This window comes from Thunnus thynnus, chromosome 9, assembly GCF_963924715.1.
Source record: "Thunnus thynnus chromosome 9, fThuThy2.1, whole genome shotgun sequence".
NCBI classification, from domain to species: domain Eukaryota; kingdom Metazoa; phylum Chordata; class Actinopteri; order Scombriformes; family Scombridae; genus Thunnus; species Thunnus thynnus.
The window spans coordinates 23,387,114-23,409,570 of record NC_089525.1 but is presented as its reverse complement, the minus strand read 5'-3'; the positions used below and the strand labels follow the sequence as shown (position 1 = coordinate 23,409,570).

General features: G+C 38.2%; 2 protein-coding genes across 10 annotated transcripts in view; one reads left to right on the top strand and one right to left on the bottom strand.

Annotated features, from left to right (window-relative positions):
* The window catches only part of LOC137189718 (ecto-NOX disulfide-thiol exchanger 2-like), a 195,835-nt gene that overhangs the window by 30,676 nt on the left and 142,702 nt on the right, over positions 1-22,457 (bottom strand). For all 9 annotated transcript variants that reach the window (XM_067599767.1, XM_067599764.1, XM_067599765.1 and 6 more), the window contains 4 exons: positions 20,320-20,526; positions 16,324-16,557; positions 12,140-12,352; positions 2,287-2,393 (listed from right to left, as the gene is read on the bottom strand). In XM_067599767.1, the coding sequence (XP_067455868.1) occupies positions 2,287-2,393; positions 12,140-12,352; positions 16,324-16,557; positions 20,320-20,526 (761 nt within the window). The remainder of the gene's footprint in view (positions 1-2,286; positions 2,394-12,139; positions 12,353-16,323; positions 16,558-20,319; positions 20,527-22,457) is intronic.
* Positions 1-22,457, top strand: part of sfxn5b (sideroflexin 5b) — a 341,220-nt gene that overhangs the window by 177,189 nt on the left and 141,574 nt on the right. The gene's annotated exons all lie outside the window — the stretch shown is intronic.

Genomic DNA, 22,457 nt, shown 5'->3' with positions numbered 1-22,457 from the left:
AAAGTAGTCGTGAATAAAACATTACAGAAAACATTTTTAATGTCCGATTTTTACATACGAGAATTACTACTACTGAAAAATACATTACATTTTCCAACCAAGCTTAAGGGTAGAATAACTACACAAAAGCACAGTGTGCAATAACTGCAATTTTTACAGTGGTTAAGTCTCTACATTTGTTTTCCACAACCATCTACCTTTCAATTTGTCCCCTTCAATTTCCGGTGCCATGTCAAAGGGGAAGAAAAACTGGTGTCCTTTAAGAGACATAACAGGTTTCACTTTACTGAGAGCAGGAAGGGACGTGACATGTCGCCTGAGCCGCTGATTTCCTCTGCAGCAGAAGCCTGTACACTGATACAATGATAAGACTGATTCTCCATGGTTTTCAGCACATAAAGCCATTCCCCAAACTTACAAAAGTTTTTTTTTAATTAAAAACCAGAATACCCATTTGAAAAACAGCAATACCTAGTCTAAAACAAGTATGTCCAACATTGAAAACAGTGTGAATACTTAAAAATGATAGATTACAAATGAGCAAGACTAATAAGCTGAACTTTAGCAGGGATTTTTTTTTTTACCTTGTTCATCATCTTTCCCCTTTCGTAACACAGCATAGATGTTTAATATGGAGAACAAAAATAGGTATGCTTTTTCTATTGAAAGAAAACTGCATGCATAAAAGAAATGACAAGTTAACAATAATTGAGAAAGAAAAGAAGAAATACAGAAACAAAGAATGACTTGATGGATTTTGATTTGCTTCATTTAGGAAACTAAAAAACACATCAAGTATAGATGTGTGTCCCGTGTTACAATAGAGTTATAGACATATTTCTGCTGTGGTCTGTCTAGTGTACAGATGGTGAGGCAGTTTGCCTTATTACAGATACAGTGATGGAAACAACACCCAGGCTGACTGAGGCACTGAGAATAATTCAGGAGCTGATTTGCACTTACGTTGAACACAAGAGGCTCTACAGCAGCAGCAGTAACAAACCTCGAGATCTGAACGCACACTAACCCTACGAGCTAAAACCTCTGATGCAAAGGCTATTGTCTTTACACTGGAGAGTTAACAACAATGTGTAGAGCTATGGTGCTCCGCCTAACAGCAAATCAATATTAGTGGGTCAAGTGTAAAGTGTGATTAATGTATCAACATTCTAATGTGGACAGCTCCCAGTAGCTGTTCTGAATGCTTGTTAATGTCATAGATCTATTTATGGAAAGTTATTAGCATTTTCATAGTTCTGCAGGGGATGGAACAGAATGAACGCTATTCTCTTTTGATACTGTACATGAATATTCACACAAAGAATAGGGCCTCATTGACATTCAACAGAGAAAATGTTTCAGCAACACGCTGTGACAAAGCTTGATTTGCAATAATGTGTGTTTTCAGTGTGTTGATATATCACATTATGCACAGTGTTTTTGTGAGTTGATGAATCTCTTTGTGTGTATGTGTAAAATATCTAAAATCTAAATAAACAGTTCCTGCACTCAAGCATCAGGAAAGTCTCGGCAGATCAAACCAGATCTACATCTAATGCTGCAATCTCCATTGAAAACAGCACAGAATCCATTAAACACAAGTCTTCATCATAATTAGTGTGGCATTTCTCTGGCAGTGAACAATAATGAAAAAAAAGGAAAACATTGTCAGTTTCTGAAAAGAATTATGATATTCCTGCTAAAACAAAACATGCAATCATTTTCTATCTATATATGGCCACAAACAGCAAATTATGAGGCAGTTTAGAGCAGCAAGAGAGCATCTAAAAGTTATCTGTCTCCACTTGTATTAATGTACCATCTGTATCAGCATCTGGATAATGACATCTGATCACAGGCCTTTGCATTTACACCTGTTATTAATAATCAATAATTAATACTGAGATCTGACATGGTCTGGCTGATTCTGATTGCAATATTGATTCAGTGTAAGAGATTCAGACACAGCTCACATAGATCATACTAGGTGTAAATGGGGTTACTAAAATTAGAAACTGAGTGAGACAGACTGGAAAAAATAAATCGGACCAACACATCTGAGAGGTTTAGCTTTGGATTTTGTTTCATTTTTGGATATAGATAATAATATTTGTCATAATGTTCCTGTATTGTTTCAGCTCAACCTTTGTTTCAAACTTATTTTTTCAACTTAAAGTTAATTAGTTTTTATAAGTTGAATAAAAATCAAATCAAAAAGAAACGCTCACAATTTGAGCACATAGCCTACTGCCAAAAAAAGTCCTATAGGAGAATTAAGATACCAACCTCTGCTTGTTTGCACCACATGTCCAAGTTCTTGCGCTGAGCTTTGGAGAAGTGGTCCCATGCCTTTTGTTTTGAAGCAGCGTGGAATACAGACACAATCTGTTCAACTGTGGTGAGGAAGAGATGTGTAGATGTAGAGAAGGGCAAGAGAAAGAGACAGAAAGAGGACAGGTAGGAAGAAGCAGAAAAGTGAAATTATGAAGTCAGGTGGGGACAAAATAGCTGTCTGTCTATAGTACATTTATGTTTCAGACCTGTGTCATTTAGCGATACATACAGTATATTATAATATTGTATGTATGGTGATGTTGCCACAGAGACAGACACAGAGGATCCCATTGAAACTAGCTTAAGTACATTTTTACAATCTCAAAAACTGACTGCATGACATAAATTCCATCAATCTCATACTCATAATATATATTTTCCTCATCCTGTCTAGATCAGGTTTGGTATGGCCTTTTAATTATGTTATTACAACAAGTTCCTGCCTACCAAAGAGTCTTCTTTCAGATATGTAGGACCAAAAATTCTTGACTGTGAAGAAACTGCATCCAGGATTCTTTTGGTTTCTTCAAAGTTCAATGATATCACATAATTTACAGAGGAGTGGCAACCAGCATGTTTCACTATAGTGTAGTCATATGTTTCATACCATTTATTGATATAAAGATTTGTGATTGTCCTGACCTATTAAGCTGCACACACCAGTAATTTACACTCTGTCCAACAGATTTCTATACAGCACTTATTATCTTAAAAATATGTCCTTATTGAAGAAGTGGTTGTTTTCTAATGAAATTGATTCTAATATTGGAGCTAATGGGAGTTCCTTATTTGCTTAGGGAATATAAAAAGGGCTAAAAAAAAAAAAAAAAAAGGCTGCTCTCCTCTCTAATTGTAATTGGATGTTTCAGATTATCCACCATACTCTGGGATTCCACCGTTTTAAATATATGAATAGCATTACTGATTGAAAATCACATACAGTATATTTTTAAATATCTTGTACTGCAATCCAATGGGACCATCATCAAGAAAACACTTGACATTTTCCATTACTAATTACAAATTTGCAGTAGATAGAGAGGTATTCCCTGTGGTGGCATAAAATTGAAATTGCAACGTTGTTCTTTCAGTATAAATTGTATTAAAGCTTAACGAGTTTTTGGCACTGGCAAGGGGAAGGTTGAGTCAAAATCTGATGAAAAGTAAAATCTATTTCATTATGTTTATCATCTTTCCATAAGAAAAGGACAAAACTGTTAGCCAAAGAGACAACATTCCCTGTGTGAAATTAAGCAATAGGGTTTATAAAAAATCTGGCTGTAATTCTGAGACATTACAGTACTGACTAAACCAAATTTTCATACAGTGCATATAGTGGTATTTAAAATCAACCAAAATGTGTGTTTTAGTTGGGTGCTGTGCATGTAAAGTCTCAATGTAATCTCTCTGTAAGACTACTTTAAATCTACCAACCTACCAGCCACTTTATTAGGTACACCTTGCTAGTACTGGGTTGGACCCCCTTTTGCCTTAAGAACTGCACATCCATGCAAATTTCCCACTCCACAACATCCCAAAGGTGCTCTATTGCATTGAGATCTGGTGACTGTGGAGGCCATTTGAGTACAGTGAACTCATTGTCATGTTCAAGAAACCAGTTTCAGATGATTTGAGCTTTGTGACATGGCTTGTTATCCTGCTGGAAGTAGCCATTAGAAGTTACACTGTGGTCATAAAGGGATGGACATGGTCAGCAACAATACTCAGGCAGGCTGAGGCATTTAAACGATGACCAACTGGTACCAAGGGGCCCAATGTGTGCTAAGAAATAATATCCCCCACATCATTACACCACCACAACCAGCCTGAACCGTTGATACAAGGCAGGATGGATCCATGCCTTCATGTTGTTTAAGCCAAATTCTGACCCTACCATCTGAATATCGCAGCAGAAATTGAGACTCATCAGACCGGGCAACGTTTTCCCAACCTTCTGTTGTCTAATTTTAGTGAGCTCATGCCAAATGTAGCCTCAGTTTCATGTTCTCAGCTGACAGGAGTGGCACCCGGTGTGGTCTTCTGCTGCTGTAGCCCATCTGTTCCAAGGTTTGACGTGTTGTGCATTCAGAGATGCTCTTCTGCATACCTCAGTTGTAACGCGTGTTTATTTGAGTTACTGTTCCTTTTCTATCAGTTCTAACCAGTCTGGCCATTTTCCTCCCACCTCTGCCATCGACAAGGCATTTTTGCCCTGAGAACTGCAGCTCACTGGATATTTTCTCTTTTTCGGACCATTGTCTGTAAACCCTAAAGATGGTTGTGCGTGAAAATTCCAGTAGATCAGCAATTTCTGAAATGCTCAGACCAGCCCATCTGGCACCAACAACCATTCCACATTCAAAGTCACTTGAAGTGACAGTCACTCTGATGCTTGGTTTGAACTTCAGCAGATTGTCTTGACCATGTCCAAATGTCTAAATGCATTGAGTTGCTGCCACATGATTGGCTGATTAGATATTTGTGTTAACGAGCAGGTGTACATAATAAAGTGGCCGGTGAGTGTATATTTGATTTGCATTCAAGTGTCTGATTGGCAGTGTTGTCATAAAAGACAACAAACAGCCCACACTAATTGTTATTTGTTACTATGCATTATTGTCAAATCTGGTTTACCATAATGTGGCTCACAGTAGAGAGACAGGAATAAACACGAGGGAGGACACAAATGCAACTGAGATCAGACATATCACATCATAAGACATTATTGTAGATAATTTAGACAGAAATATATTCAACATACTGTATATAGCTTTTGATATTGATAATCATAATATCATTTACATAACACAGTGTTATCATTATCAAGTCCTTTTTAAGAAAGCCTAACGACAAAGCAGTGAGAACAGAAGAAAAAAAGACAATTTCTTTTTCTAGATATTCTATTTGGCAGCTAACTCATTTCGAGTCATCCTGTTAGCAATCTTTAATCTACTCACCTGTAGCAGATGCCTGCGATGGCTGTCTAGACCAGCAGGCAGTCATTTAGAATCATAAATACTTCAGCATTCATAAATTGCCAAGATAAACTTTGTGATGACCCCTGTGGTTTAGGCTTGGGTTGGCTGTATGACTGACCTTTCTGCTCTGTTTTGCAGGTGGGTCATTAGTGTAACTGGGAACACCTCAGTGCCCCTGTATTCCCAGGTTATAAAAGTTCTGGCTGCAGTTAACCTCCCCCTCTGCTCCTCCCCACAGGCATCCGTTTTGGTTTGATTATGCTGCCTTAGTTTCTTTTTCTGCACCTTACAACATGCACACACATTGTATACTCATGCACACCTTACACCACTGACACTACTGATATCAACACCCCATGCTTTAAATATTTAGTTAACTCTTTAATTCATTCAATCTGGTTTAATAAACTTTCTTTTGTTAAAACCTCTACATTGGTGTGTCTTCCTATTTGTTGTGGCCTAAGACCTGGGTCATGACATTTTTTATTTAATAGTTTTTGCTGACTGGCTGCCTTCCTTCTCTGAGGAGACCATCATGGTACTTTGTAAACTATTTTATTAGACTATACAAGTGTATGTGAATGTGTATATCAGGTATCAGTATTATTGATACATTTATTCCCAGAATACTTTATTTTCATTGATCAATGGAAAATGGGGAGACAGAGCAACATTGTGACTGCAGTTTATGTGAGCACAGTATTTGCAATCTATATTTGCAGTCCATGGCATGCACCCTTGGGTGTGGTGGTCTAACAAGACAAAACCTATATCAAAACAAAAGTTTGTATGATCTTGTATTTATGTTCCATGTGCTATAATGTGTGAACATAAATAAAAGTATCAAATTGTGTGTTTATATGTGAACACATGCATTTATCAGTATAAGTAGGCACTCCATCTATGTGGTATTTGTAAGAATGTCTTTATCATTTGTTAATTATGCTTTTGTTGTAGGATTCTGCTCATGCAGCACTGCTGCAGGGTTTAATATCCTTTTAAGGATACATTAAATATAAGATATTCCAGCACTGCCATTAGTAGAATTAATGATAAGGCCACAAGGTCAGATCAGAAATCAAATGATGGCAAGTTTGAGAAGTACTACAGTGACTATGTATCTATAAAACGTCATGTTTACAGCGTCAACATGATGATGCACAAACTGAAAATTTTGATGTTAATAGAAGGGGGTTGTTATACTAGTAGAATCAATATAACCAAATATGAATTTAATAAATCCTAGGTTTACTTAAAGTCCAAAGGCAGATCAACCAGTTGGTTGAAATGAATGAATCAAAACATCATATTTTTCACTGTGTACAAATTCTGGACCTAATCCACAGCAAATAAATTAACATGGATGGTTAGAGAACACAAGGAGGATTTATTTAGGAATATGTTATAAATTAGAATTGCCAAAACTATTTTAGAGTGACTGTAAGTTGGTTGTAAGAGGCCAGAAAACATTCTGTCAGCTGGAAGAGATAATTCAATTTAAGGATTTTAAGTGGTTGAACATTGGCAGAAAAAACAAAAATCCATCTGCAACAAATTGAACCAATTGCAGATTCCCCATGTATTTATACTGTCGCCCAATCCTACTGGTGGGAGCCAGATGGAGGCATAAAAGCCAAACCCACTATGGAGCACTTTCTCTTCCAAAGCAGAAGGATGGCAGGAAAACTCTAACAACATAGCGGGATGATGCTTTAAGCAGGCTTTTTTTCCTCTTCCTCTCTGGAAGCACTGAGTGGTGAAACAATCCCACTGGTGAGAGTGAACACCCTTGAGATCTCCCCTGTGTTTTTGATGGAAAGCAGTCATGCCTAGCAAGACATGTCAGAAACTGGCTATGGTTAGGGCCACGCCACAGGCCATGGTAGTAGCTACACTCCTGGTCAGGTTTTTTTTTTCATTTTCACTGCTAAAAGGGACACAGTCATAAGGTCTCGTATTCCCTGAACAGTTAACAGAAACAGGTGCAGAATAGGCAGTCAGCACTTCATCAAGTGGGGGAATCACTAGGCAACAGAGGCAGGTCTGGAACAACCTAATAGGGGTGCCAATATACTGTATACTGAAGAACTCCTCAACTAGTAAACACTTGTTTGTCATGATTTTGGGGCAGGAAATCTTGTCAGATAACCATGTAATGTCGAAAAATTCACCTGTCAAGTTTGTTTATGTTCATGTATGTGGTGCATAACATTGTTACATTTTAAGGAGGGTGTGCAGAATCTGCTCAAGTCTGCACTGCGGGGTGCAATGTAGCCCCACCCTTACACAGAGCACTACTGTATAAATCACACAATACTTTTGGAAAGCTACAGAAACGGTTGGATGCAACTCCTGCTTCATAAGTGAAGGAGTTTCAGATGCGTGTTGTTTGACTATTCAAGAAGCACTTCTGTTAGAGCATACTGCACAATTTCTTGTGTTTTAAAAGCATATTGAATACCAGGAACAGATATTTTGGGGGTGTATTTTACTCTTTGTAATACTTACTGTGTGCAACACTATTATCTTTATTTTGTACATGTATTTTCTGAACAGGGACCCAAAAATTCCTGGAAACCATTGATTGCATGGGAGCAGGGAGTAGTTATTGGATTTGCTGCTAGGTAGCGGGTAGCGTATGCGTACAGCTTAGTGAAACTGAAATTGGAGCTGAAAGGGAGAAGAATCTCCACTGTCGAAGAAATCCAGGAAGAATCACAGGAGACTCTGGACATGGTGACAAAAGACGACTACAGGAATGAGAGAAACACTGGGTCAAGTACATTGTATCCCAAGGAGAGTACTTTGAAGGGACTTAGAAAGGTACTAGTGAAAGATTTATGACAATGCCGTGAACTTTTGAGTCTCCCCTCGTATGTAAGCAGAAGGAAAACCGAAGCATTCCTTCTTTCTTCGCTTCAAAGACTTCAGTGGAGAAGTGACATAAACAAACAAGAAAAGCTAATTTTGCTATATACATGCAGAAAAAAAACAATAGCAAATAAAATACTCTATTTAATTTTACTTTCATGTCAATAATCAATAAATAAAGGCATTTATATACATACACAAGTGAATTTCATGCTTCAAAGACGAGCTGCTTAAGGAAAAATAGTGCTGGTGCGTTAAGATAGCACAGCGGAGAAGGGAGCAAAACATGAGCCTCGGGCCCTCGGTTCACACATCAGGTGGACAAAGGCAGCATCGTCTTCAGCAGCTCTGATAAAGCTGGAGCTCAAACCAGCAGCGTCGATCGGTCATGAGGGGTGAGATAAATTTCTCAATTGAGGAGGTATTTTTCCTCTATCCTCTATTGAATCACCTTGACCAAAGTGTGTCTGTCTCGTTCTAGCTGTCTCACTCATGCCAATCTATTTTCTTGGGCATGCTTTACCTCTAAATTGTTAATGTCTACTGTGTGAACAAAAAGATGTGTGGACTGCCCGTTCAACTGGCAGACACAACCAGAAAATCCCGTGAAACCTTCACACTGTCAGTGTGTAGTAGCAATTTTACCGGATCCCATGCTTTGTTGCTATGGCATTCAGTAAATTGACTAATTAAAAAAAATCAAAACAGGGATAATATCCAAAGTTTTTCAATGAGGGTAATTCTATTCAGGGTGACAGAAGTGAATGCATATAATAATGTGTCCTTGAATGGCAGTCTGAGGCTCTGACAAAAGTAGAGCCTTGTGAATATGGATGTCTTTTGTTCACAGGTGTGGTGTGTAAAACTGCCTCGTGGGAGACCAATCCCGGTGTTGACATTTGCATGGGTGGAACCACAGTGAGCGAAAGACAAACTCATGAATAGAAATAAGTGTTTGTATGGATTACTGTGTTGGATGTGGATGGCCTTTAATGAGAGACAATCACAGACAGAAAGACCGGAGTGAGAAAGACAGTGAGTGAGAGAGACTGACGGGGAGAAATGGAGACATACAATGTAGGAGAGGCAAAGAAAGAGAAAGTCCTGGGAGGTTGTAACCCAATTCAATCTGCCCTTTCAAAGCCAATACAACGTACACAAGTATCAATATTAGCAACCTCATAAATATGCATCAAACAAAAGGACAGCAAAGTGACGGCCTAATCTCAGGTGACGGATCTTCATTACTGTTGTTTTTTGCCATTCAGCTAAGCATTCATAGTTTGTTTTGCCTTTATTTCAACAATTATCTCTTGTTATATGCCAAATTTATGTCCAAAACATAACTTTTGAATGTTTTTATATCAAAATACCTGTTTTTTCTCTTCCTGTAAAATGTTTTCATATGTCTGATGACTCATCTCGAATTATATTTGCATATTCATAGATTCTGGATTTTTAATGAGGGTGAAGGAGTCTATGCCATTATTAGGATTTTTAAAATTGGTAATTATGCCTTAATACATGTCTGGAGGGGATCTTATACTTAATTCCTCACACTGATCAAAGAAATATGTTGATTTAGGAGTTTTTATTCCAAGCTCTCCAGCTGTGTTGATCTCCGTCACGCTTGTCACCATTTTTCTAACACTATCTTTGATGACATAGCTAAATAACTAGCTAGCTATGTAGGAAGATGATGTCCCCACTCTTAAACCCACCTACTAAGGCAAACAGTTGTCAGTAGGCACAACACTAGATCTACAGTATATGAATCCCTGAACAAATCTGAAACATCGACAGCAATTCCTAAATCTGGAACAAGGCCATGTAAACATGGTTACTATAACAAATTCATGATACATAAATGATAAATGCATTTTATTTCTGTAACAATGTGAAAGGGAGTCAAACTTGGGTAGCAGTAGTAGAAGTAGAACAATAGTATTGCAGTCCATTTATTCCTGTGTGCTTGAATAGAAATAACCCATCTTACCTCTGTTATCACAAGGAGCGAAGAGGAGAGAATCTGTTTCAAGTTTATTTCTGTCTTACAGTGAGCCTTTACAATTTCACTTGCTCCTACATCTTATGTGTCTTTAAATAAATCTGTTTTCATCATTATTGTGTATCAAATGATGTGCATGTGTTTATATGTGTGTGAGTGAGAGAGAGAGAGAGAGAGAGAGAGAGGGAAAGAGAGAAAGACCTTGTGTGTGTTGGTAAGTGTATGTGTGAAGAGCGCATTTATGTCATGGTATTTCTCTCTGGGTATTTCAGCATTTGATATGCCGTGTATAGAGCGGTGACCTGTGATAAAACGGCAGCCTGCAGTGTGTCATGGGAATTACTGTAGCGTGGCGTGGTCGATTGAACCTGTTACCCAAGTATAGCGCTAACTGAATGATAAATTCTGTATGATGGAGTGCTATTCTCATGGGGCTGTGACATAAAATAAATTGTTTACTGAGTGCACGTATGCATGATCAGGAGAGACACGCAAAACAGCCTACAAGCTGCTTAACCTGTAAATTCCCTGGTAATATCCTGTTTCCATGACTGGCGTCGAGGGGCCACAGCCAATTTCCCATGTTAAGACACAATTTGCCAACCGAGAACCTAGTAGGTTTTTGGTCAAGACTTCGTCATGGGTCAAGTGAACAGAAAAGAACAGAAGGAGCAGCATTTCTGGATACAGTGTACAAATGGTTATTGTGTTATAGCCAGCAAGACCTATTTCTGGAGTTAGAAAAGAGATAAAGTAAAATGAAACCATATCAAACAGCAGAGAGGAAAAATTAGAGAGAATATAAATCGTGTACCCTCTGAATGTACTATATATATGTGGTGTCTAAAGGGGACATATCATGCTTTTTGAGAATTTTCCGTTATTTTTTATGATTTTATGATATCAGACATCTGCGTTAAACATGGTCAAAAGTCTACCTGAAAGTCAAAAGCCCAGGCTTCAGCCTGCTCTGAACGATTCATTTGCAAAGTTACCTCTATTTTCTCCTTGTGATGATGTCAGATTGTTCATGCATGCCTACAAATGGCCATATCCTTTGTTGCTAAGGTTGTTCTATGTATTGTTCGCATTGTCCACCCGCATATTTTGGATCAGATTTGATCAGAGAACAGAGTGGGCTCATCTGGAAAGGGGCCTTAAGGACACTGGAGCTAAAACAGCCAGTTTCAGGCAGATGCTAAGCTGCTAACTAAGGGGCTGCATAAAGAATATAAGATAAATAAGGAGTTTTTAAAACTGTAAATCATGCAAATATATACCAGTAGAGCCCCAGAATATAAATATACTGTAGACCTGGAAATGTGCATGATACATCCCCTTTCACATGTTACACTCCAGAGAGGCATTCAATGTGGTAATTAATTATGTCAAGTATACTTGACATACAGTGTGTCAGACACTGTGGTCAAAGCTTTTATGACACTTTTCCTGAGTTCCCTCCTTTACACTTTTATTTGGTATTCAAATGGCTCAGCTTACTCAAATCAATTAATGTTAAGTATATCACCAGTCATTTCAGTGTGATTTTTTATGAGTATTTTATGAGTATTTCTTTTAGTGTTATGCAGCCACGGTGGTGTAATAATTGTATTTCCTCTTGTGGTACATTGCCATCCTTTTTGTGTTTTGATGGATTTGAAAATGAAGTATTTGCTATTTTCTTAATCACAACTCAATTACTGTATCTCCTAGCACTCATCAATCAGTCAAACAACTGCTCTCTTGCAGCTGTAATGTCAAGTAATGTGGAGAGAGGGGGTATGATGTGAATATAAGGGCTGCATTGCCGTGTTTATGGTGTATCACATTTTAAAATGTAAATTACATGAAAACACTCTTTAAAAAGACCAGTACATCATATATGTTCAAGAAGTTATGTTATACGTGTATTATAGTGCAATAAACTGACAAAACTTTGAAGACTCACATTGAACCAGTATGCCGGTCATCGCGGTCTTGAACTTGTCTTGGGCCTCTTCCATCTCCTTCTCATGCTGACTCTTTTCACTCATCAACCGGCGGATGTGGCTGTTGGAGGACTGGATCATGGAGTAGAAGTTGTTGGCATTTCTGCGGTTGACGTCACCTCGTTCCAACCAGGTCAAGAGCACACGCACAGCATCTGCAAACTTATTGTCATCTTGGGAAATATAAAAGAGAAGAGGTGAAGAAAGCAAGAGTCAGAGTCAATATGAGCATAGCAAGATAAAGAGCAAATTTCCTTCAGTACTGTTTCACTGTCAGAAGAATTAGTGTGAAGGAAAAAGGCATCTACATAAGAAAGGTTTCAAAAAGTGCTGTCTTTACAAACTCTCAGTCATTTGACCAAAACAGGAGGAAAATAGAGAGTGAAAGGAGAGAAAGAAGACAAGAGAAATGAGGCCAAAATCGATACCATGGAAGTACAATAACATAACAGCCTCTGCCAACAAAGTTTCTCTAGCCAAGAGGGGACAGAAGAAAAGAGTTAGGGTCACCATGAGCAAGGAAAGCTGCCTCTGCAAATTTACTCCACATCCTTTTGATGGTCAGGAACAGGAGTGTTTCACAATGTGTACATAGTGGAAATGTTATCAAAGCTTGTCATAGCTTTGGATTTTCCTAATTTCCTAAAAGGAGGCAAAAATCATCTCAACTTTAGCTTCAAATTTAAGTTAAATATAAATGTAAATTTCTGTATCTATATAAAGCTGCAGTTCCGTTTTATTTATGTTGTTGCATTATTCTACTGTTTGCACAAGCTGCATTAGCAACATCTAGAAAATTGTAAGCGGGGTTGTCTGCAGGTCACCAGGAGGAGTGCTGGGGAAGAAAGAATGAGGACATGAAGATAATGAGATGAAAAGAACTCCCAAGAACACATTTTCATCTTGGGATGGAAAGAACAGAACAAATGAAATAAATGTGCAGCATGACTGAGGATAAAAATGATCATATATATATACATATATGCTGAATATAAGAGAGCGGGAGGTTGAATAAGATAAGAACAGTTTGGGGTAAAATCAGTCAGCTCCAGTCTTTCCTATAAATACCTTCGGTAAACAACCCTTGCCAAATGTCTCTGGTGTCTACAGAAAAGGTGAGCACCATGTTATATAGCCACTGTTTACAAAGCCCAAGTTGTTTAGCAGTACTCACGCTTTGTCTAGTGAATAATCAGATGATGTCAAGAGACTTTATTGATTTCTATTGTTGTTATTCCGCTGTGGTTGTCCTGTCCTCTGCTGTCTCGCTGTGTGCTTACAAGTCAGAAGAGCATAGGATGGAATATGTTCCCACACACAGACATCAGTTCACAACAAACTCCCTCAGACCTCCACACACACACACATACAGAGACACTTACACACACACACACACACACATACAAATAGTAGTGCACATGCATCATGTACACACACATAAACATTACTTAGCATCTTTACAGACTGTGCAGCTGGAGAGGTTTATATTTATTTAAGCCCAGTCCTGCAGATGCTCTCAATTTCTCGCTGCCACTCTCAACCACACTAGCACACACACACACACACACACTCTCATATATTCAGACACACACATAAACACACAGTGGGGTCCGTCAGATGGCTTGCATGAATGATGATCTATCACAGCTACATATATTGAATCAAGGTGTTATCTCATGAATCCCTGAGGTGTTCTTGTTTGTTTACAGGCAGACTCTGGTCCCATACATTACCCCCTGCAGTGACATTATTAATAGACAATCTGGAGGAATATTAGTGGTATTCAATCACTGACAATGGCCTGAGGCCAGAGAGATTCAGATTCTCATTTAATGGGTTTAGCTGAGGCATTACCTGAACATACATAAAATCACATATAACAATGTATTACCTTGGTTTATCAGAATAAATACACGATTAGCATCTAAGGCCTTCTCTGTTTCTTTGTTTTTTTCTTTAATCAGAGCTATTCTGAGAAATACCACATGGGATCGTTATTTTAAACATGCAGAAAAATATCCAGGACATACTGTTACAATTTTCCCAGATAAAAGCATACTATTTCGCTGTCAAGTGTCATTTGGTGAATACAGTCAACCTCAAGATGCCCTGAGAGTAGCTGTAAGAAAAAAAAGGCATTTAGGAAAAAATTGAAATCTTCCACTGGTTTCCCACAGTTAGTTTTTCTCCTAATTAAACAAACAAATTAATGTTGGTAAAATCACTGAAAAATGGATGAAACTGAGGTTAAAAAAAAAAAAATCAACCTTTCCTCCACAAACTATCCAAATAGATAAGAATGGTGGTTGTGAAGTGGTCAATTAGCAGCTACTTTAATTAAAAGGGCAAGATATTTATCTTCCATTTATTGTTAGTTTTACGCTTTTGTTATATAATTTGTTTTGGTTGTATATTTGCAGGGCACATTTGTAAATGAGTATGTTGCTCTGAGTAAATAAAGGTTATCTATATCTTATCTGTCTATCTACCCAAACATTACCAACACTTCAGATTGAGTGCCTTCCTAGCTTGGATGTTAAAAGTAAAGAGACGGTGGTTAAGGACAGGAAAGTCACTGGGGATCAACAAGGAATCTACTGCCTAAGACGTTTAATTGCATTAAGAATCCATAAGACTCTCCTCCTTATATGTACTTTGAACACTGATCAGAACTATACTAAACCATAAAAAGCATTTTTATATTTCAAATTATTGTACAACTTCTTGCAGTCAAGAAAAAAAAAAAAGATTAACACGTATCAAGTCACTTTGAATTCCCAGTCGGAAGCAGAAGTGAAAGGCACTCACATAAGAAAAAGTCTCGATACACTAAAAGAACACTTTATGAAATGTCAAGTGTGTTCAGATTACCGTCTGTAAGGCTCTCGATACATTCAAAATCAGCATATTTTAAAGAGCATATTTTCATCCAACCGGTAAAGATTAAACTTATTTCAATTATAGCTGAAATGATGATTAATGGGTGATCAACAAAATTTTAATCCGTAACAATGTTGATAATTAATTTATAATTTAAGTTATTTATCAAGCAACTATGAGTCTACTGCAATGCTATAATAATAATAATAATAATAATAATAATAATTTATATAGCAATTTTAAAAACAGAGTTTACAAAGTGCTTAGACAGACAAAGCAAAGGCAGTACAATACAGAAGCAAAGACGCATAAAAGCAAGTCTGTAGAAATGAGTTTGATTCTGCAAGCATTATCTCCTCAGGCAGGTTGTTCGAAAGCCGAGGGGCCCTAATGGCAAAAGCACAGCCACCTTTAGATATAAACCTTGACTTTGGAACAGCCAGAAGGGCAACACCCGAGGATCTAAGGCTGCAGGCTGGCTCATACGTCAGCATTTCTGTTATGTAGCTTGGAGCAAGTAAAATCAGTAAAATCTTAAAATCAATTCTAAAACGAACAGGTAGCCAATGGAGAGAAGCCAGGATTGGGGTGATGTGATGTCATCTGTTAAAACCTGTGAGACCAGTAAGATACTAATGCTAGTATCTCTGTGTGACTGTACTCACTCAAAACTCATTCAATATCAACTTATAGTGACGCTGGAGAAAGAGGCAGAAGATCAACAAAGCCATTAGGATTCATCATCCAAATTTCACATCAATCTATCCCAGTGCCGCTGCTACATACACACGCATCATGAGCTGCACGTAGGGCACCAAGTGCCAGAGGGGGCACCAAACAGCACCTCGGTAAAGTTGCAAATAGACAGATTCAAACTTCCTGGATCAATAACTCATAAGTGAAACATTGTTAAAACACCAACAATGACCTCTTTCCTACCATGCCCTCCAAATAACACTGTTCTCTATGTTCAGCCGGCTGTGAGAGCAACCAGCAACCATCTATCTATCTAATAGTTGTTGAGATATTTCAGTCTGGACCAAAGTGACCGCCAGTGACTTACATGGCAAATAAAAATGGCAGACTTTTACTGGTTCCAACTTCTCAAATAGGAGGATTTGCTGCCTTTCCTTGCTTTACTCACTACTCACATCATAGTTGAGTAGTGAGTAGTTGCTCTTTCATGTTTTTGTCTAGTTGGCAACCCTTATCACCTGCTCTAGGTACAAGTGTATGTATGCATGTTTCATGTTTGTCTACCAACCTTTGATCTTGTCTCCCAGCTCGCAGCACTCATGCTCCGAATAGTGGATGATGGGAGGAGGCGAGGGTGGCCTGAGGCGATCTGCCTCCATCTTGCGCCGGTGCCGCTCCTCTCTGGCCAGCATGCGCTGCCGACACTCCCACTCATAGAAGTCATCTCTGGCCTGGGCGAAGTCCACGTGGAGATGACCAGAGTCTTTTTTGTCTGTGCTGGAGCCCAAATGGATGCGGTAACCTGGGGAGACAAAGGAGAGGTTTGACGTAAGAAGGAAGAAATTGGGAAAAAGAGGAAAGTGGAGAGAAACTGATGGGCTGTAGAGATGCAGGAAAAACAGAGGACACAGAAGAGAGCAGAGACATTCTATTGATTGAATGAGAGTGACAACACAGTGAAATATCAATTTCTATTGATATTGATATAGAACACCTTCTTTGATCCAAATGTACAGTAGAAAGACAGCGATTAACACAGACAGAACAAGATACCCCCCAACACACACACAGGTATGTGACAAGGTTAAACTGACCAACTTGTCCTAGTTTTCCTCTAGATAGGAGGGAACACACTTATCTACGTCTTCTTTGTTCTCTTTGTGCGTCCTGAGGTGTGTAGACAAAACTGAGACAAAAACTGAGCAAGTCACTTGAGCTTTTTCCTCTGTATGTACAAGAGTGTGAGCACTAATTACAGTGATAGCCCTGGATCACCCCACAGCCTCTCACCTGACACTCAAAGTGCATTGTACATTGTCTGTTTGTGGGTGTAAAGTGTAATCATACTTGTTTTGTTAATTGATTGGTCTGAATGATCTGTGAAAGGCTGAGCTGTTTACATTACAGTGTGCAATCATAAACCAGGAAATAAACTCAGAGAGTTTGTTCATGCTGCTTAAGGCTCTTGGTTTGCTTCAATATTTCATAAGGGGAGACCTCAGTGCACCAAGGCTACTGTAATGTGTATCTGTGTGTGAATGTGTGTGTGTGCATCTGTATACACGTATGTGTGTTTGGAGGAAGAGCCCGCAGTGTACAGAAAGTCATATCTATGGGGAAGCTACACAGGTCTGTCATCTGGCTAATATATGGACTTATAGCTCCAGTCTCACTGTAGGGAAGAGGTGGTTGAAATCACACACACACACACACACACACACACACACACACACACACACACACACACACACACACACACAATAATGCATTAAATAATGCAGAACGTATTATTGCAGTGCCTGGTGTTTTAAATGAGCTTTGTGAAGCGGGAATATACGGCCAGCAATTCACATAGAGAGATTTAAGGCATCTGTGCAGGAGAAGCTGCTGGAAGGAGATAAAATAAAAAAAATCATAAGCTGGTGTCACATGACGAGCAGAAGGACCTCTTCTTCCCCAAGCAGCAGTTCAAGCAGCATCTCATTGGTCAAAGGAATTTCAGTGTGAGCAAATTCATTTGTACAGTAGTGCGAGCCTATAAGAGCGACTAATATTCATGTAAAAATTGATAATTACAGCTGATACTGTAAGTTAAGGGGCACAGAGCTAATTGAATTACCAAATAACAGAAATTGTTAGACTACTTGTATAGCTTGTGTAGCAAAGTAAATATTTACTTAAGATATAGTATATTTTGCATAAAATAACATAACACAAGATAAGTCTATTGATAATGTAATGTAATGTAAAATACACACTCCAATCATGTTGTTGTAGGCCTCCTTTTGCAGCAGTGAGGCATTTTTTTATTCAACATAATGGTGTATTCAGACTGAGAGAGAAGCAAATATTAGAGATGGAGAAAATGCATATGCAAAGATGTGAGTGAAGCAAACAGATGCATCAATCTGTGCTCTACACATCACGAGTTGAGGCAAAAACACAGCTACACGAACTGAAAAAGTCTGTGTTTATCACAAGCCTTTATGACTCCTATTTATGGATGTATAGAGACAAGAGGAAAAGGGAGAAGGCTGTGCTGGTAAAATAACAGAAAGAACTGGAGTCTAAGCTGTCACACAAACATGAAGACAAGATTGGCATTTAATCTGAAAACACCTTATTATTAACAATTATTGACAATTATTATTTTCTCTTTTCTCTTAAGTTGTGTAGGCGGGTGCAGACTGTTGAGAGTGAACATAACATTAAGCTCAGTTACCGACTCCTTTTCAGTAACACACATCTAGCATTTCCACTGCAGTTATTCTGCTCAATCAGACGACCACTTTGTAGTGAAGGAAAGAAATTAACTCCAGTACTTGCGTAGCGTGGTAGTAAAGCAAGTAAATATAGGAATGTAAAAACAATTACTGTAAGGAATATGGCTAAAGCATGATATGACCTGATCATGTATGATTATGTCAACTGTTGTGGTGGTAAAAAGATTTTAAAGATCAAAGCTAGGTTTCTACAGCAGGATGGCCACAAACACCTTGTATCAAGTATGAACCCAGCCTCACACAGTTACACACATTCACTCCTCACTGGTAGTAATAAGGGAGGGGGCAAGCACCGCTCTTTAAATTTACCCACCCAGATTTATCACTGCTTTATGGCTGCCAGTAAGATCTGCACACCGGCAATGATTTAACCTTGTAAGTCTGACTGGGGATTGAAGCAGTAACTTTCTGGTCACAAGTGCTTTTCTGTAACCTTAAGTCCTCTATTGTCCTACTTTACCTGTATATCTGTTCACAAATCTTCATTAATCCCCTTATGATAGAGAATTCTTGACATTTGCAAAAAAGGGAGTTTGACCTATAAAATTTGTAGACAATAGAGGATTTATGTACCGACTGCAGAACAAAATGTGACAGGACGATAAATTATATGACTGAACAAAAGAAATAAACAAAACAGCAAGCAGCTGTTACATATTCAAAGTCATTTAACTGGTGAGATCATGTGGCTCAGGTCCGATCTATTTGGCGGCACTTGGAAGTTCCTTGACGTCCTCCTGATTACGTACTTCATATATGTTATCAATCTATAATTTTGTCATCCTCCTTGTCCATGATGTATTTCTGTAATTTTGCTGTCCTGGGAGAGAGATCCCTCCTTTGTTGCTCTTCCTCAGGTTTCTTCCTTATTTCCCCATTTTCTGGGAGGGGTTTTTCCTTATCTGAATCAAGTGACTAAGGATAGAGGATGTTGCATTGCTGCACAGACTGTAAAGCCCCCTGAGGCAAATTTGTGATTTGTGGTATCGGTACAAAACTGACTTGACTGTACCAGTTAAGCCAAAGCAGCAGCGAGTTACTATGGTTAATAACAGGATTATGACACAACCACTATCTAAAATGTATAACTACCCTAGGTTCATGAGGTAAAAGATGCACAAATTATAAATTGGAATATTTACAAAAAAACAACATGACTGATGAAACAGCAGGGGTCTTTTAATTTTGTCTTCTTCTGGCTTCTTGACCAACACAAACCATATATCCAGTGTTGTTCACGTCCAAACAATCAGTATGGAGTGCAGCAACTTTCCATCTATCTGTCCATCCATCCCCCTATCTATTTATCCATCTGCCAAAAGATCCTGAGTGAATGTATGAGGCTGGAGAATTGTAGTGCTGAGTGATAGATATCAGCTGTTTCATTTCCATCAGAGTAAAGGTTGACAGCTCATCATTCTTCCTCCACCATAGGTGAAGGAGTGCTGAGGCACTGAGCAAAGGCTGGGTGCACTGATAGCCATGGACTGACAATACAAGTGGTCTTTACAAATTCAATATTTTCCAGGTGAGTAAGAAAGAAAACCGTTATTCTCTGACCTTTAAGCCCAATGTAAACCGATATATTCACAAAAAATAAGGTTGTGGGTTCGCTGGGGATTCCAGTTAACAGTGGTGAAGATTTGGCATAAACAAAACAAACATTATGTGTGGAAGATGGTTTACCTGACATAAAATGTTCCTAATGGTTAGAAATAAGGATGGAATATTCTTTATGAGGTCTAAAATAAGAGCTGGTTTTAGAGTGAAAGACACTTTACCAGAAAGGAGGAGAGCCTTGTCCACAGTAAACTCTTCAGCAAATCGAATATGGCAGAAGTTCTTCTTGCTCTTCCTGATGGCAGCAATATCCCCGCACTGTCCAAAAACCTCCATGATGAGCTGTTCAGTGGCATTCTCTGGCAGACCGCCAACAAACACCGTCTTACACCCTGGAGGGCGTTCCCTCATGGCTGGAGGCGGAAGGTCTGTCAAACATGGAGAGAGAAACAAATAGAGATAATATTATTTAATTTGAAAGGTCATCTGTTGTTGTAGCAGTCCTTCACACAGCATAACTGATGTACTACAGGATATCCACCTAAAATATTCATGCTATAGTTGGTTGACTGGTCCTCAATCTCTAGCTACAAGCATCAGTTTTGAGCCAAGTCTCAATCAGGAAACATCACTGATACATGAAAAATACGAAGTCGTGTTCATAAGAGATGTTACATTGAGTAAAGGCATATGGATTCAGTACGCTTTCCAATTTCAGTCCAACAACAGGCCTAGTTTCCTTTACGTTACGTCCTAAGGAGTCAACGATTTTCTCCTTCTCCTGTATTTACAGTAATATGCGGTAGACAGTTTGCCTTCCAAGGTCTGCTATAGCTTGTGGCTTGTAGTTTAGTTTGCTTTCAAACTATTAAAACATCATAATCTTGCTGAGGGAGAAAAAAGAGGTGGCATCTTGTTAGGTCTAATTTAAAGTACAGCTGCAGAGATTAGTTGATTAGCTGATAGACAGAAAATTAATCAGCAACTATTTTAATAATAATCATTTTAGTCATATTTTAACAAAAAATACTAAACATTTGCTGCTTTTAGCTTCTCAAATGTAAGTGTTTAAAGCTTTTCTTTGTCATAATGTTGGGTTTTAGAGTGTTGGTTGCACAAAATAAGACATCTAAAGAGATGACATTGGATTCCAGGAAACAGCAGTTTCACTATTTTCTGACATTTTGTAGACAAAGTGATTAATCAATTAATGAAGGAAATAATTGGCAGATTAATTGATAATGAAAATAATCTTTAGTTGCAGCTAATTTAAAATTAGAAATCCTGCAAAACAGGATAGTTTTCCTGCCTTCTTAATTAGAAATACCTACCGAAAAACTGGTCTTCAGGTGTCAATCTAAGCTAATAAGACTGGTCCATGGTAATGCAATGTTAACCTAAAAACTGAATTTATTATTATTATTTATTAAAAAGCCTTGAAAATATCTTAAGTTAAGTTTTAGTGTGATCATAAGTACATCTGCTCACTTACTCAACTAGATGCATGTTTGCATGATAAAACACTGTAACATGACCATTAAATGCATGAAATCGAGTGCTTGAAAATGACTATATTTAAGCCACATTATAGGAATGAAAACTCGATGCTATAAAGAATATTACGGGAGAAATCAAATGAAATGGCATCCACTGTTTCTAATGGTGAAACAGCCTCTCCTTGATATTTGTAGTGCATTTAGTTCCACATATTTTCTTATCCTTATAATGAAGTGATCTTGGGCAGATGAGGCTGCTGTGTTAAACCAATAAAATCATTCTAAAAGGTTAGCCAAGAAATAATTTCTCTATGATGGAAATATAGAATGATACGCTATTACATGGAACAAGATACTTTAATTCCTTTTGTTTTACAGAAATAATCGTGTCACGCCTTCCCTAACATGGAAATCTAATCCTTCTGACCAGAAAAAGGTTTATCCTCTCATGTCGATGGTCCGTGGCATGAGGTACGTCACTGCCTGAACAAAGATAAATGTTGACCGATCTAATCTCAGCTAGATCAGGCTTTTCATGCTTGATAGGAGTGACTGGTTAAGTCTGCACAGAGGGAACTGGAAAACTGGATGAAATGGATGCTAAATCACCTGGGATTTGATGTTAGCACTGTTATCTAAACCAGAAAAGGTAGAATAAAGCTTGAAGCTAAAGCGTAGTGTTAGTATGGTTCATAGTCAATTTTGTATATTCAGTATGCAAAATAAATGTAGTTTCTGTTTGTTTATTGATTTAACTCTTGATGCAAAGACTGTAAGGTGCACTTTGGGTTTTGAAGCAACATTTTCTGTCTTTGTAATAAAAACTGGGATAAAAACAGTATTTTCAAGTTATGATTGTTTAA